Source organism: Saccopteryx bilineata, chromosome 4, assembly GCF_036850765.1.
Source record: "Saccopteryx bilineata isolate mSacBil1 chromosome 4, mSacBil1_pri_phased_curated, whole genome shotgun sequence".
Taxonomy (NCBI): domain Eukaryota; kingdom Metazoa; phylum Chordata; class Mammalia; order Chiroptera; family Emballonuridae; genus Saccopteryx; species Saccopteryx bilineata.
Genome location: NC_089493.1, coordinates 63,374,665 through 63,387,793, shown reverse-complemented (window position 1 = coordinate 63,387,793; position 13,129 = coordinate 63,374,665). Strand labels below are relative to the sequence as shown.

General features: G+C 40.7%; 1 protein-coding gene and 1 pseudogene across 1 annotated transcript; both read right to left on the bottom strand.

Annotated features, from left to right (window-relative positions):
• Positions 1-1,210: 1,210 nt before the first annotated feature.
• LOC136335445 (microfibrillar-associated protein 1A-like) lies at positions 1,211-2,593 on the bottom strand. The gene is given in 3 exon segments (XM_066276684.1): positions 1,211-1,773; positions 1,776-2,362; positions 2,364-2,593. Coding segments are annotated over 3 exon segments (1,380 nt in total).
• Positions 2,594-3,909: 1,316 nt separating this feature from the next.
• The window catches only part of LOC136335444 (phosphatidylinositol N-acetylglucosaminyltransferase subunit C-like), a 137,528-nt pseudogene continuing 128,308 nt past the window's right edge, over positions 3,910-13,129 (bottom strand).

Sequence of the window (13,129 nt, the reverse complement as noted above, 5' to 3'; positions counted from 1 at the left end):
TGTGCTCATGTTCTACAATGTAGCCATCTGTTCTTTGAGTGTATTGTTTTCCACCTTGATCAAACGCCTTTAAATCCATATCTGCATTTTGTTTATGAAAAAAAATGTACTTGCTATTATCCATTATTGACTTAAAAATTTACTCAGTGGGGGGTGGTGAGATAGAGTGAGTGATGTTTCTCTTATCCCTAAACTAACCTTTGGGAAAGCCTCATCACCTTTTTAACCAATCTAAAGTACTAGAAAGATCTATGTCATTTTAAACATAAATATGGTCTCAGTTTGGAGATCAGACTATTCATATTCAGAAATAATTGCATTCTTAACTTTATTTAATATCCATACTTGCACTTTTCTAAAGCTGGGAAAAGAAGTATATATTTTAATAGCCTTTTCTGATAATTGTGATATGATTCTTTGACACTATGCCAAAACTCGACAATTAATAGTTTTGTAAATATTCGTTACAATATGGAATCTGAAACCATATAAATGAACATTCATAGTGTTATATTATAGTTCATTTACTTATATTGAACTCTGAATGGATCTTTAACTCATACATGATTTTAAAAATCATTCATTGATCATTTGGAGAATATGACTTTACTGAGTTATATAGGTTTCCCAAATTTGATGTATTTCAAGTCACATTAATTTCCATGTCATAAGTCTCATCAGAAAACTCTTTAATTATTATGAAGCTGTCAAGTTCACATTGGTAGATGCAACTTTTCCAAAATTCTATCTTTTGTTGAAATCTCAAATTTTTTAAAAATGAAAAACAGGTTTTATGAGTGTAGATTTCTATGAGGTTGAAGTAATGTACTGTACACTTAAATGCCCGTGTTTCTGACCCAAGCTAAGGGGCTGGAAAAAGAAACTTTGAATAGTCCCAAGTGAATTTGGGGAAACTAGAGCAATGATGAAACCTAAGATTTCTCAGAAATAGTTTTAAGTGAAGATACTCCTAACTGGAAGTTGATATCAATGTCTCTGCCTCTCCCTTCCTCTCTCTAGTATCAATTAATAACAACAACAACAACAAAATAGGACAAATATTCTCTCAATTACCTAGATTCAAAGTGCTTTTCTGTGGGTTTATCAGCATGAGTCCAAACCTCGCAAAGCACCTTCCAAAATTGGGTTCCCCAAGTGTTACAGTTGGCAGTCCAATAGACTAGATACATGGGTCATGTGAATAAAAAAATCAGGGGCTAGACACTGAGACATCCCCTTGTGTCCCACAACTGGAAGAATTAGTAGTTGAATTTTTAGTAGTTTTCCGCTTCTTGGCAGATGGCTGTTCAAATACATCTCGTACCCCAGCTGCCTTTTGTTTAAAGAACTTCGTGTTCTGGGCACTCTCTTGATCCCATGCTGAGTCAAAGGAGGTGGTGTCCTGATCTACAAGGTGGGTGTATTTGGTACGACCAGAGCGCCCAAAGTTCTTGACCTGCATGACTTTGGGAAGAATGGTTTTGTTGAAATGATCCTCCAGGGTAGGTGCATTGAAATCTCTCTTGTATACTTCTTCATCCTCATCCGTGAAGAGGGCACCCCGGTGATAATACTTCTGTAAGAACTTGTATTTGCCCTTAACCACTTTGTTGGTAATAACTTTGCCATTCGCCCAAAGCTCAGCTCGCCTCTCTTCCTCAGTTAGGTTTCGCATACGTTCGATTTCTGCCTTCTCCTTCTCAAGCGCTTCTCTATCTTCTCTCTCCCTCTTGATTCTCTTTAGCTCCCGAACTTTCCATGCCTCATATTCTCCTCCTCATTTTCATCGTCAGTGTTCAGTGCATCCAGTGCAGCCAGGGATCGCCTGTTTTCCTCTAGCTCTTTCTTGGTCTCCTCTTCTCCAGTCTGGAGTGTGGACTTGCGCCTCTCCTCAGCCTTGTGTTTGGCCTCCTGCTCCAGCTCCTGTTTCAGTGCTTCAGCTTCACGTTCTTGAACTGCTACTCGATCCTTCTTTCGAATGAAGACTGGCTTAAGACGAGGCTCCAGCTCACCTTCACTGTCTGTGTACTCTTCGTACTCGGACTCGGGTTCTGATTCCTCCCCAGACCGTCCTTCATCTTCCACGTCCATGACTTCCATCTTTTCATTTTTTCTCTCCTGTGCTCGCTGAGGCATCATGCCACGCCGCCACTCTATTTTCTCATCATCGATTTCTTCCTCTTCTTCTTCACTGCTGTCTTCTCGTTCCACGCGCCAAGCATCTCCTTCTACTTCTGAGTCACTTTCTCCTACCACTTCAGGCTCCACTATTTTCCGATGTCGAGCCAACCTCTCTTCCACATCTTCACTAATACGGTTCTGCAAACGCCGGAGCCGAGGGTCGCTAATGAATCCTCCCTCTGTTCTCAGGTTCTGCTTCTTGTTCTTGGGCTTTCTTAATGAACTGAAATTCTTCATCCTCCTCGTCTGAGGACTCCATAGGGGCATAGTCTGGCCTCTTTCCAGATACATAACGTTTTACCTTCACTTTTTCCATCGAAATCTCACCTTTCTCATTGTGAACAGGGACGGCACCAGCCATGGACTGAATGGGTAGTTGTTTCATGAGTGCGCTTGGGACCGACATGTTCATGGCCGCAGCGATACTCCCGAAACTTCACTGATTCCAAATAGTAAACAGCTACAATGTCGAAGAACAGAAAATCCTTTTGTGGTCCTAGAAATACTAGACGATGCAGCGCGACTAGAAATCTCAAATTTTATTAATTGGCAACAAATACCTTCAGCTGTGTTCCTTGAAATGATAGGCTCACTTTATTCATTTTTGAGAGAATGTCCATTGTAAATGCAATCTGAGCCTGACCAGGTGGTGGCGCAGTGGATAAAGCGTCGGACTGGGAGGCGGAGGACCCAGGTTTGAGACCCCGAGGTCACCTGGGCTCATCTGGTTTGAGCAAAGCTCACCAGCTTAGACCCAAGGTCGCTGGCTCAAGCAAGGGGTTACTCGGTCTGCTGTAGCCCCACGGTCAAGGCACATATGAGAAAGCAATCAATGAACAACTAAGGTGTCACAACGTAAATGCAATCTGATTAATCATAGTTTGTCTATTAGTTGTTCTTTTGAATAAAAATGGTATTGCATGAAAAAATCTACCAATTCAGCTCACAACTCAAATAACTACATAAATGTTTTACCTCCGAACAGAATGGCATTTTGAAATAAACAGCTCTTCCAAGATCACAGATCAAAATCTTCATCTCCATTATGAAAACTTCACTTTTTTGTTTTTTGCAACTTGATTTTTCTCTGCTATTTCAAGGGAGAAGGCACAATCCTAAACTTTGGCAACTACAGCCAAATTTACTGCTAAGGCCATAGCTACACAATAAAAGTCCCTAGATTTTCTTGCTAAGGTAATTTTTAGATAATAGAATTGCTTTAGATTATTAATTGGTTGAACAAGGAAGAGTCTGTACCATAGCAAATACCTTCTGCTGTACCTAGATCAACACCTCTGGTATTGTAGCAAACACATGAAATTAACAAACTAGGTGCTTGGCTAAAACAGAGAAGTGCCCCTCTGGGTATGTATGTTGGTTTATTTGATACCTGCTGGTCTGGTTCATAAGAGCCTTGGCTAAGGGGTATATATACTGTAGTCTCTTAGTATTATTATTTTCATAGTCATTATAATATCCCAAATGTTCTCGCAAAGGTCTTAGATGCCTGTTCACAGCCATCAGATGATCCCACTGCTTTTGGAGAAATAGAAACAAGGTGAACTGCCAAAACAATTCTTCTACAGATATGACGTTACAACCTATGAATTTCTCGTTGAGACAAGAGCAGCTTAACTCTGATGGTGACTAAAAGTGGCACTGATAACCAACTTTTGGTCAATTTCTCATGCATGAGAGGATGACCAAGAGGGGAAATTGTTAAATTAATTAAACAAGGAGGCCATTAGCCAGAGGTGGTTCTAATGCCACATTGGTCTATGTAAGAAAACCAAAATATAAGCCTGTAAAGGCCTCAAGGTTATGAAATGAAAACACTTGGCCTGACCTGTGGTGGCACAGTGGATAAAGCGTCGACCTGGACTGCTGAGGTCACTGGTTCGAAACCCTGGGCTTGCCTGGTCAAGGCACATATGGGAGTTGATGCTTTCTGCTCCTCCCCCACTTCTCTCTCTCTCTCTCTCCCTCTCCCTCTCTCTCTCCTCTAAAATGAATAAATAAATAATTTTTAAAAATCACCATTTAAAAAAATTAAAAGAAATGAAAATACCAAGTGACGTCATAGAAATGGCGCCATGAGGACACGGACCAAAAAATCTCCCCAAAATTTCAACAAGTTCATCAACCAGAGACAGAAAAATCTATCCTTGGAGCATCTGAGAGTTCCAACCCTGAAGGCGAAGGTAGGATCGAGCGAAAAATTGGCTAAATATATGATCAACCCTGAGGGAAATAAGCCGGACAGAGAAACTCTCTGCCTTCCTCACTAACCTGAGCAAAGGCTGCTTTCACTTGGAACTGAGAGTCGGGAGGAGCTAGGAGTGTGGAGGTAGCTAGGCTGCGGCGCAGACGTTCGTTCAAGCCGAGAAAAGAGTGTGCCTGTGGTGAATCAGCCCACGCAAGCAAACGCTCGTGTGCCACGCCCCAGCAGCCCAGCCCCTGGCCCACGCCACGGGCAGCCCAGCCTCCCACGCACCAAGCCACAAACAGCCGAACAGCCAGCGCAGGCGGAGAGCAACCACCCACGTGCGAGTATTCACCCGCGCCATGAGCAACAGCTGCCAGCGGCGTGCAGGGAGTGCGCCAAAGTGAACTTCCCTACACCCGAGCCTCTCTAGGTGGGCGGGGCGCCTCACCCAGCCATTCAAGCTAACAATCAAGTGTTGGGGGAGGGGCACACACGCAGCTTGCAGTTCATTCTGGAGAAATTCTACAGATCCAATCACTGAAATTAGCTTAACCCACAGGCTGCTCACCTCCCAACTGACCTACGCAGCTCTAATTGACAAGATCTCTCTCAGTCCAGCAATCCAAGACAAGAGGTGTGATATATTTTAGTGCCTCTTGCTAAAGGGGTAGGGGCAACTTCTGATTGGCAGAGCTTTCATACTCAGGGATATATGCTAAAAAGAGGGACTTGGCAGTGTTAAGACCTCCTGTACTGCAGGCAGTGACTAGTGCATCTTCTTCCCAGCCAAAACAGGCTACAAAGTGCGGAAAGCCTGGGGACAGTGGTCCCACAGAGTGCTAGGTGTGCTGAACAGGCCTGGAAGCTCAGAGAAAGTCACCTTGAGAGCAATTGGCTTCCAGCCCCGTGTGATTACGCTGGCTGCTCTGACTGCCAGAGCCTTACCCAGAGCCCTGCATTAAGTGGGCTTAGAGTGGGGATTTGCCAGCTCTCTAAGCCTCTTACTCCCCAGGCAGAGGCAGCAGCAGCCTCATAGCTGGATCATCAGGCTGCTAATCCAGGAAGGAGAGACTAGGAGAGAGGCTCCGGGAAAACGGACTCTCTCATTGTTGGAGCCTGCAAACGCTAACAAGCCTTGACTACCAACGAGACTGAAGTCAAATATATGACATTGCCATAGAGTCTCATCAACTGCAAATCCCTACCTAAGCGTGCCACAGAGGCAGAGCCTGGGGTACAGAGTCACCGACCAGGAAGATGGAGAGAAAAGAAAAGGGAAGAAGAAATTAACCTCTCAAATTCAAGAAAAATCCACAGACGTTATAATTTGTTCCACTATTTTTTTTGTTTGTTTGTTTCTTTCATCTTCTTGCCTTTATTATTATTATTTCTATTTCCTCCACCTTGGTCCTTTTATTCTCTGCCCATCTTACTCTTTCCTTTTCTTGAACTACACTACCCATAAGTGTTTTATTTTATTTCTTTTCTTCTTCCTTACTCTCCATGAGGGTTACACTCCAAAACCCTTAGCTCTCTCTCTCTTTTTGTTTTTTTTCTTTTTTCTTCCTTTCCTTTTCCCCCTTTTCTTGTTTCTCCCTTTCTATTAGTTTCTTCTTTCCTCCTTTTAATTTTCCTCTCATTCAATCCTCAATCATGAGCAAATTATTTAATTTGGAACTCAAGTTTTTTTTGGTTTTTTTGTGGCATTTTGGGTGCTTTTTACTTCTCTTTTTAACTCATTAGCATTTCTTCCAACCCAAGATCTCCATTCTATCCAGTCTTTGCTCCACTTAATACAATAGTTTGGTTTTTTCCCCCTTTTTCTGGTTTCTCTCTTATCCCTCTCATTATATCTCTTAGTCGACCATCACTTACAAGCAAATCATTTTACACTTGACCCAAATTTTTTCCTTTTTTGCATTTTGTGGGTCCCTACTTACTTTTTTGCCCCTTGAACAGTTTCTCCCAACTCAGGCCCCCGTTATAGGCAGTTTTTGTTCCATTTAGCATAATATAATTCACAATTTATCACAATATTTTCCTAAGGAGGAGGGAAGAGGAGGGGAAGAGAAGAAAGAAAAGGGGAGGGAAATAATAAATTATTATTGGGTTTTTTTCCAAAATTTTTTATTTTTTATTATTTTCATTTTTTTCCTCTACTTTTTATTCTTTATTAATTTGCATTAGTGCTATCAACAAGACCATTCTCAGATGCCATTAAGAAAAAGTAAATTGGCCCTGGCCGGTTAGCTCAGCGGTAGAGCGTCGGCCTGGCGTGCGGGGGACCTGGGTTCGATTCCCGGTCAGGGCACACAGGAGAAGCGCCCATTTGCTTCTCCACCCCCCCTCCTTCCTCTCTGTCTCTCTCTTCCCCTCCCGCAGCCAAGGCTCCATTGGAGCAAAGATGGCCCGGGTACTGGGGATGGCTCCTTGGCCTCTGCCCCAGGAGCTAGAGTGGCTCTGGTCTTGGCAGAGCATCGCCCCCTGGTGGGCAGAGCGTCGACCCTGGTGGGCGTGCCAGGTGGATCCTGGTCGGGCGCATGCAGGAGTCTGTCTGACTGTCTCTCCCTGTTTCCAGCTTCAGAAAAATACAAAAAAAAAAAAAAAAAAAAGAAAAAGGAAATTGAATATCATGGATACAAAAGATAGAGAAGTAACACAGATAGATATGAAAAAATCTATGGAGAAAAAAATTAATATATTGGAAACCTTGGAGCTAAATGACAGAGAATTTAAAATAGAAATCCTAAAAATACTCAGAGATATACAAGAAAACACAGAAAGGCAATTTAGGAAGCTCAGAAAACAACTCAATGAACACAAAGAATATATTACCAAGGACTCTGAAACTATAAAAACAAATCAAACAGAGATGAAAAACTCAATTCATGAACTGAAAAACGAGGTAACAAGCTTAGCTAATAAAACAGGCCAGATAGAAGGTAGGATTAGTGACATAGAAGACAAGCAACTTGAGGCACAACAGAGAGAAGAGAGAGACTCAAAAATTTAAAAAAATGAGAAAGCCCTACAGGAATTGTCTGACTCCATCAAAAAGAATAACATGCCCTGGCCGGTTGGCTCAGTGGTAGAACGTCGGCCTGGTGTGCAGGAGTCCGGGTTCGATTCCCGGCCAGGGCACACAGGAGAAGCGCCCATCTGCTTCTCCCCCCTCCCCCCTCCTTCCTCTCTGTCTCTCTCTTCCCCTCCCACAGCCAAGGCTCCATAGGAGCAAAGATGACCCGGGTGCTGGGGATGGCTCCTTGGCCTCTGCCCCGGGCGCTGGAGTGGCTCTGGTCGCAACAGAGCGACTGCCCCAGAGGGGCAGAGCGTCGCCCCCTGGTGGGCGTGCCGGGTGGATCCTGGTCGGGCGCATGCGGGAGTCTGTCTGACTGTCTCTCCCCGTTTCCAGCTTCAGAAAAATACAAAGAAAAAAAAAGAATAACATAAGAATAATAGGTATATCAGAGGGAGAAGAGAGAGAAAACGGAATGGAGAATTTATTCAAACAAATAATAGACGAGAACTTCCCAAGCCTGTGGAAAGAACTAAAGCCTCAAATTCAAGAAGCAAACAGAAGACCAAGTTTTCTTAACCACAGCAAACCTACTCCAAGGCACATCATAATGAAAATAGCATAAACCAACAACAACAACAAAATTCTCAAGGCAGCCAGGGAAAAGAAGCATATAACATATAAAGGAAGGCCTATTAGATTATCATCAGATTTTTCAGCAGAAACTCTACAAGCTAGAAGAGAGTGGACCCCAATATTTAGTCCTGAAAGAGAGGAACTTTCAGCCAAGAATACTATACCCATCAAAGTTATCCTTCAAATACGAAGGAGAAATAAAAACATTCACAAATACAGAAAAGATGAAGAAATTTATCATCAGAAAACCCCCACTCCAGGAAATACTAAAGGGGGTTTTCCAACCATATCCAAAGAACAAAACAAAACAAAACCACAAGTAAAAGCTCCACCAAGAAAACAATAAAACCAAATTTAAACAGTGACAACAAAAGCAAAAAAAAAGGGGGGGAGAGGACAAAGATTAACAGTAGCAAAAGACGATGAAGTGCAGAAACACTTGCAAGATAGGGTACTACAATGAACATGGTAGGTATCCTTTTCATTACTTAATGGTAACCACCCTTGAAAAAAACCACCACAAAAGCACATGACCTAAAAAAGGTAGCAACAGAGGAAAGAAGTATGAAATACAAACAAACAAAAACAAATGATAGAAAAACAAGAGAAGAATCAAACAAGATATAAAACTAACAGAGAGCAATTTATAAAATGGCAATAGGGAATCCACAAGTGTCAATAATTACACTAAACGTAAATGGATTAAACTCACCAATAAAAAGACACAGATTAGCCGAATGGATTAAAAAAGAAAATCCAACTGTATGCTGCCTACAAGAAACACATCTAAGCAACAAGGATAAAAACAAATTCAAAGTGAAAGGCTGGAAAACTACTCCAAGCAAATAACATCCAAAAAAAAGCAGGCGTGGCAATACTCATATCTAATAATGCTGACTACAAGACAGCAAAAGTACTCAGAGACAAAAATGGTCATTTCATAATGGCTAAGGGGACACTGAATCAAGAAGACAGAACAATTCTTAATATATATGCACCAAACCAAGGAGCACCAAAATATATAAGACAGCTACTTATTGATCTAAAAACAAAAACTGACAAAAATATAATCATACTTAGAGACCTCAATACACTGCTGACGGCTCTAGATCGATAATCCAAACAGAAAATCAATAAAGATATAGTGGTCTTAAAGGAAACACTAGAGCACCTGGATATGATAGACATCTACAGGACACTTCATCCCAAAGCGACAGAGTATACATTTTTCTCTAGTGTACATGGAACAGTCTCAAGAATTGACCATATGTTGGGCCATAAAAATAACATCAGCAAATTCAGAAAAATTGAAATTGTACCAAGCATATTTTCTGATCATAAAGCCTTGAAACTAGAATTCAACTGCAAAAAAGAGGAAAAAAACCCCACAAAAATGTGGAAACTAAACAACATACTTTTAAAAAATGAATGGGTCAAAGAAGAAATAAGTGCAGAGATCAAAAGATATATACAGACAAATGAAAATGACAATACGACATATTAGACTCTCTGGGATGCAGCAAAAGCAGTGATAAGAGGGAACTTCATATCACTTCAGGCCTATATGAACAAGCAAGATAGAGCCCAAGTGAACCACTTAACCTCACACCTTAAGGAACTGGAAAAAGAAGAACAAAAACAACCCAAAACCAGCCGAAGAAAGGAGATAATAAAAATCAGAGCAGAAATAAATGAAATAGAGAACAGAAAAACTATAGAAAAAATTAATAGAACAAGGAGCTGGTTCTTTGAAAAGATCAACAAAATTGTAAAACCCCTGGGAAGACTTACCAAGGAAAAAAGAGAAAGAACTCATACAAACAAAATCCAAAATGAAAGAGGAGATATCACCACAGACATCGTAGATATACAAAGAATTATTGTAGAATACTATGAAAAACTTTATGCCACTAAATTCAACAACCTAGAAGAAATGGATAAATTCCTAGAAGAATACAACCTTCCTAGACTGAGTCATGAAGAAGCGGAAAGCCTAAACAGACCTATTAGTAGAGAAGAAATAGAAAAAACCATTAAAAACCTCCCCCAAAATAAAAGTCCAGGCCCAGACGGCTATACTAGTGAATTCTATCAAACATTCAAAGAAGTCTTGGTTCCTATTCTACTCAAAGTCTTCCAAAAAATTGAAGAAGAAGCAATACTTCCAAACACATTTTATGAGGCCAGCATAACCCTCATACCGAAACCTGGCAAGGACGGCACAAAAAAAGAAAACTACAGACCAATATCTCTAATGAATACAGATGCTAAAATACTAAACAAAATACTGGCAAATTGAATACAACAACATATTAATAAAATAATACATCAGCCCTGGCCGGTTGGCTCAGTGGTAGAGTGTCAGCCTGGCGTGCAGAAGTCCCGGGTTCGATTTCCGGCCAGGGCACACAGGAGAAGCGCCTATCTGCTTCTCCACCCCCCCCCCTTCCTCTCTGTCTCTCTCTTCCCCTCTAGCAGCGAGGCTCCATTGGAGCAAAGATGGCCCGGGCGCTGGGGATGGCTCCTTGGCCTCTACCCCAGGCGCTAGAGTGGCTCTAGTTGCGACAGAGCGACGCCCCAGAGGGGCAGAGCATCGCTCCCTGGTGGGCAGAGCATCGCCCCCTGGTGGGCGTGCCAGGTGGATCCTGGTCGGGCACATGCAGGAGTCTGTCTGACTGTCTATCCCCGTTTCCAGCTTCAGAAAAATACAAAAAAATAATAATAATAATACATCATGATCAAGTGGGATTCATCCCAGAATCTCAAGGATGGTTCAACATATGTAAAACACTTAACGTAATACACCATATCAACAAAACAAAGAACAAAAATCACATGATCTTATCAATAGATGCAGAAAAGGCATTCGATAAAATACAACACAACTTTATGTTTAAGACACTCAACAAAATGGGTATAGAAGGAAAATATCTCAACATGATAAAGTCCATATATGATAAACCATCAGCCAACATCATATTAAATGGCATAAAACTGAGGACTTTCCACCTTAAATCAGGAACAAGACAGGGTTGTCCACTCTCCACTCTTATTTAACGTGGTGCTAGAAGTTCTGGCCAGAGCAATCAGACAAGAGAAAGAAATAAAAGGCATCCATATCGGAAAAGAAGAAGTAAAAGTATCACTTTTTGCAGATGATATGATCTTATACATCGAAAACCCCAAAGACTCCACAAAAAGATTACTAGAAACAATGAACCAATACAGTAAGGTTGCAGGATACAAAATTAACATACAAAAGTCCATAGCCTTTCTATACGCCAACAATAAAATATTAGAAAACAAACTCAAAAAAATAATCCCCTTCACAATTGCAACAACAACAAAAAAAATACGTAGGAATAAACATAACAAAGAATGTAAAGGACCTATATAATGAAAACTACAAAGCATTGTTAAGGGAAATCAATAAAGATACAATGATGTGGAAAAATATTCCTTGTTCATGGATAGGAAGAATAAACATAATCAAAATGGCCATATTACCCAAAGCAATATATAAATTTAATGCAATTCCCATCAAAATTCCTATGACATTCTTTAAACAAATGGAACAAAAAATCATCAGATTTATACAGAACTATAAAAACCCCAAATTAGCCAAAGGAATCCTAAGGAAAAAGAATGAAGCTAGGGGCATTACAATACCTGACTTCAAACTATATTATAGGGCCACAACAATCAAAACAGCATGGTATTGGCAGAAAAATAGACATTCAGACCAATGGAACAGAATAGAAAGTCCAGAAATAAAACAACATATATATGGTCAAATAATTTTTGATAAAGGGGCCAACAACACACAATGGAGAAAAGAAAGCCTCTTTAACAAATGGTGCTGGGAAAACTGGAAAGCCACATGCAAAAGAATGAAACTCGACTACAGTTTGTCCCCTTGTACAAAAATTAATTCAAAATGGATCAAAAACCTAAATATAAGACCTGAAACAATAAAGTCGTTAGAAGAAGACATAGGTACTAAACTCATGGACCTGGGTTTTAAAGAGCATTTTATGAATTTGACTCCAAGGGCAAGAGAAGTGAAGGCAAAGATAAATGAATGGGACTATATCAGACTAAAAAGTTTTTGCTCAGCAAGAGAAACTGACAACAAAATAAACAGACAGCCAACTAAATGGGAAATGATATTTTCAAACAACAGCTCAGATAAGGGCCTAATATCCAAAATTTAAGAAGAACTTATAAAACTCATCAACAAACAAACAATCCAATAAAAAAATGGGAAGAGGACATGGACAGACACTTCTCCCAGGAAGAAATACAAATGGCCAACAGATATATGAAGAGATGTTCATTTTCATTAGTTATTAGAGAAATGCAAATCAAAACTACAATGCGAGGCCTGACCTGTGGTGGTGCAGTGGATAAAGCATCGACCTGGAAATGCTGAGGTTGCCGGTTCGAAACCCTGGGCTTGCCTGGTCAAGGCACATATGGGAGTTGATGCTTCCAGCTCCTCCCCCCTTCTCTCTCTGTCTCTCCTCTCTCTCTCTCTCTCTCTGTCTCTCCCTCTCCTCTCTAAAAAAAAAAAAAAAAGAATAAATAAAAAAAAATTAAAAAAAAAAGTACAATGCGATACCACCTCACACCTGTTAGATTAGCTATTATCAACAAGACAGGTAATAGCAAATGCTGGAGAGGCTGTGGAGAAAAAGGAACCCTCATTCACTGTTGGTGGGACTGTAGAGTAGTACAACCATTATGGAAGAAAGTATGGTGGTTCCTCAAAAAACTGAAAATAGAACTACCTTATGACCCAGCAATCCCTCTTCTGGGTATATACCCCAAAAACTCAGAAACATTGATACGTAAAGACACATGTAGCCCCATGTTCATTGCAGCATTGTTCACAGTGGCCAAGACATGGAAACAACCAAAAAGCCCTTCAATAGAAGACTGGATAAAGAAGATGTGGCACATATACACTATGGAATACTACTCAGCCATAAGAAATGATGATATCGGATCATTTACAACAAAATGGTGGGATCTTGATAACATTATACGGAGTGAAATTAGTAAATCAGAAAAAACCAAGAACTACATGA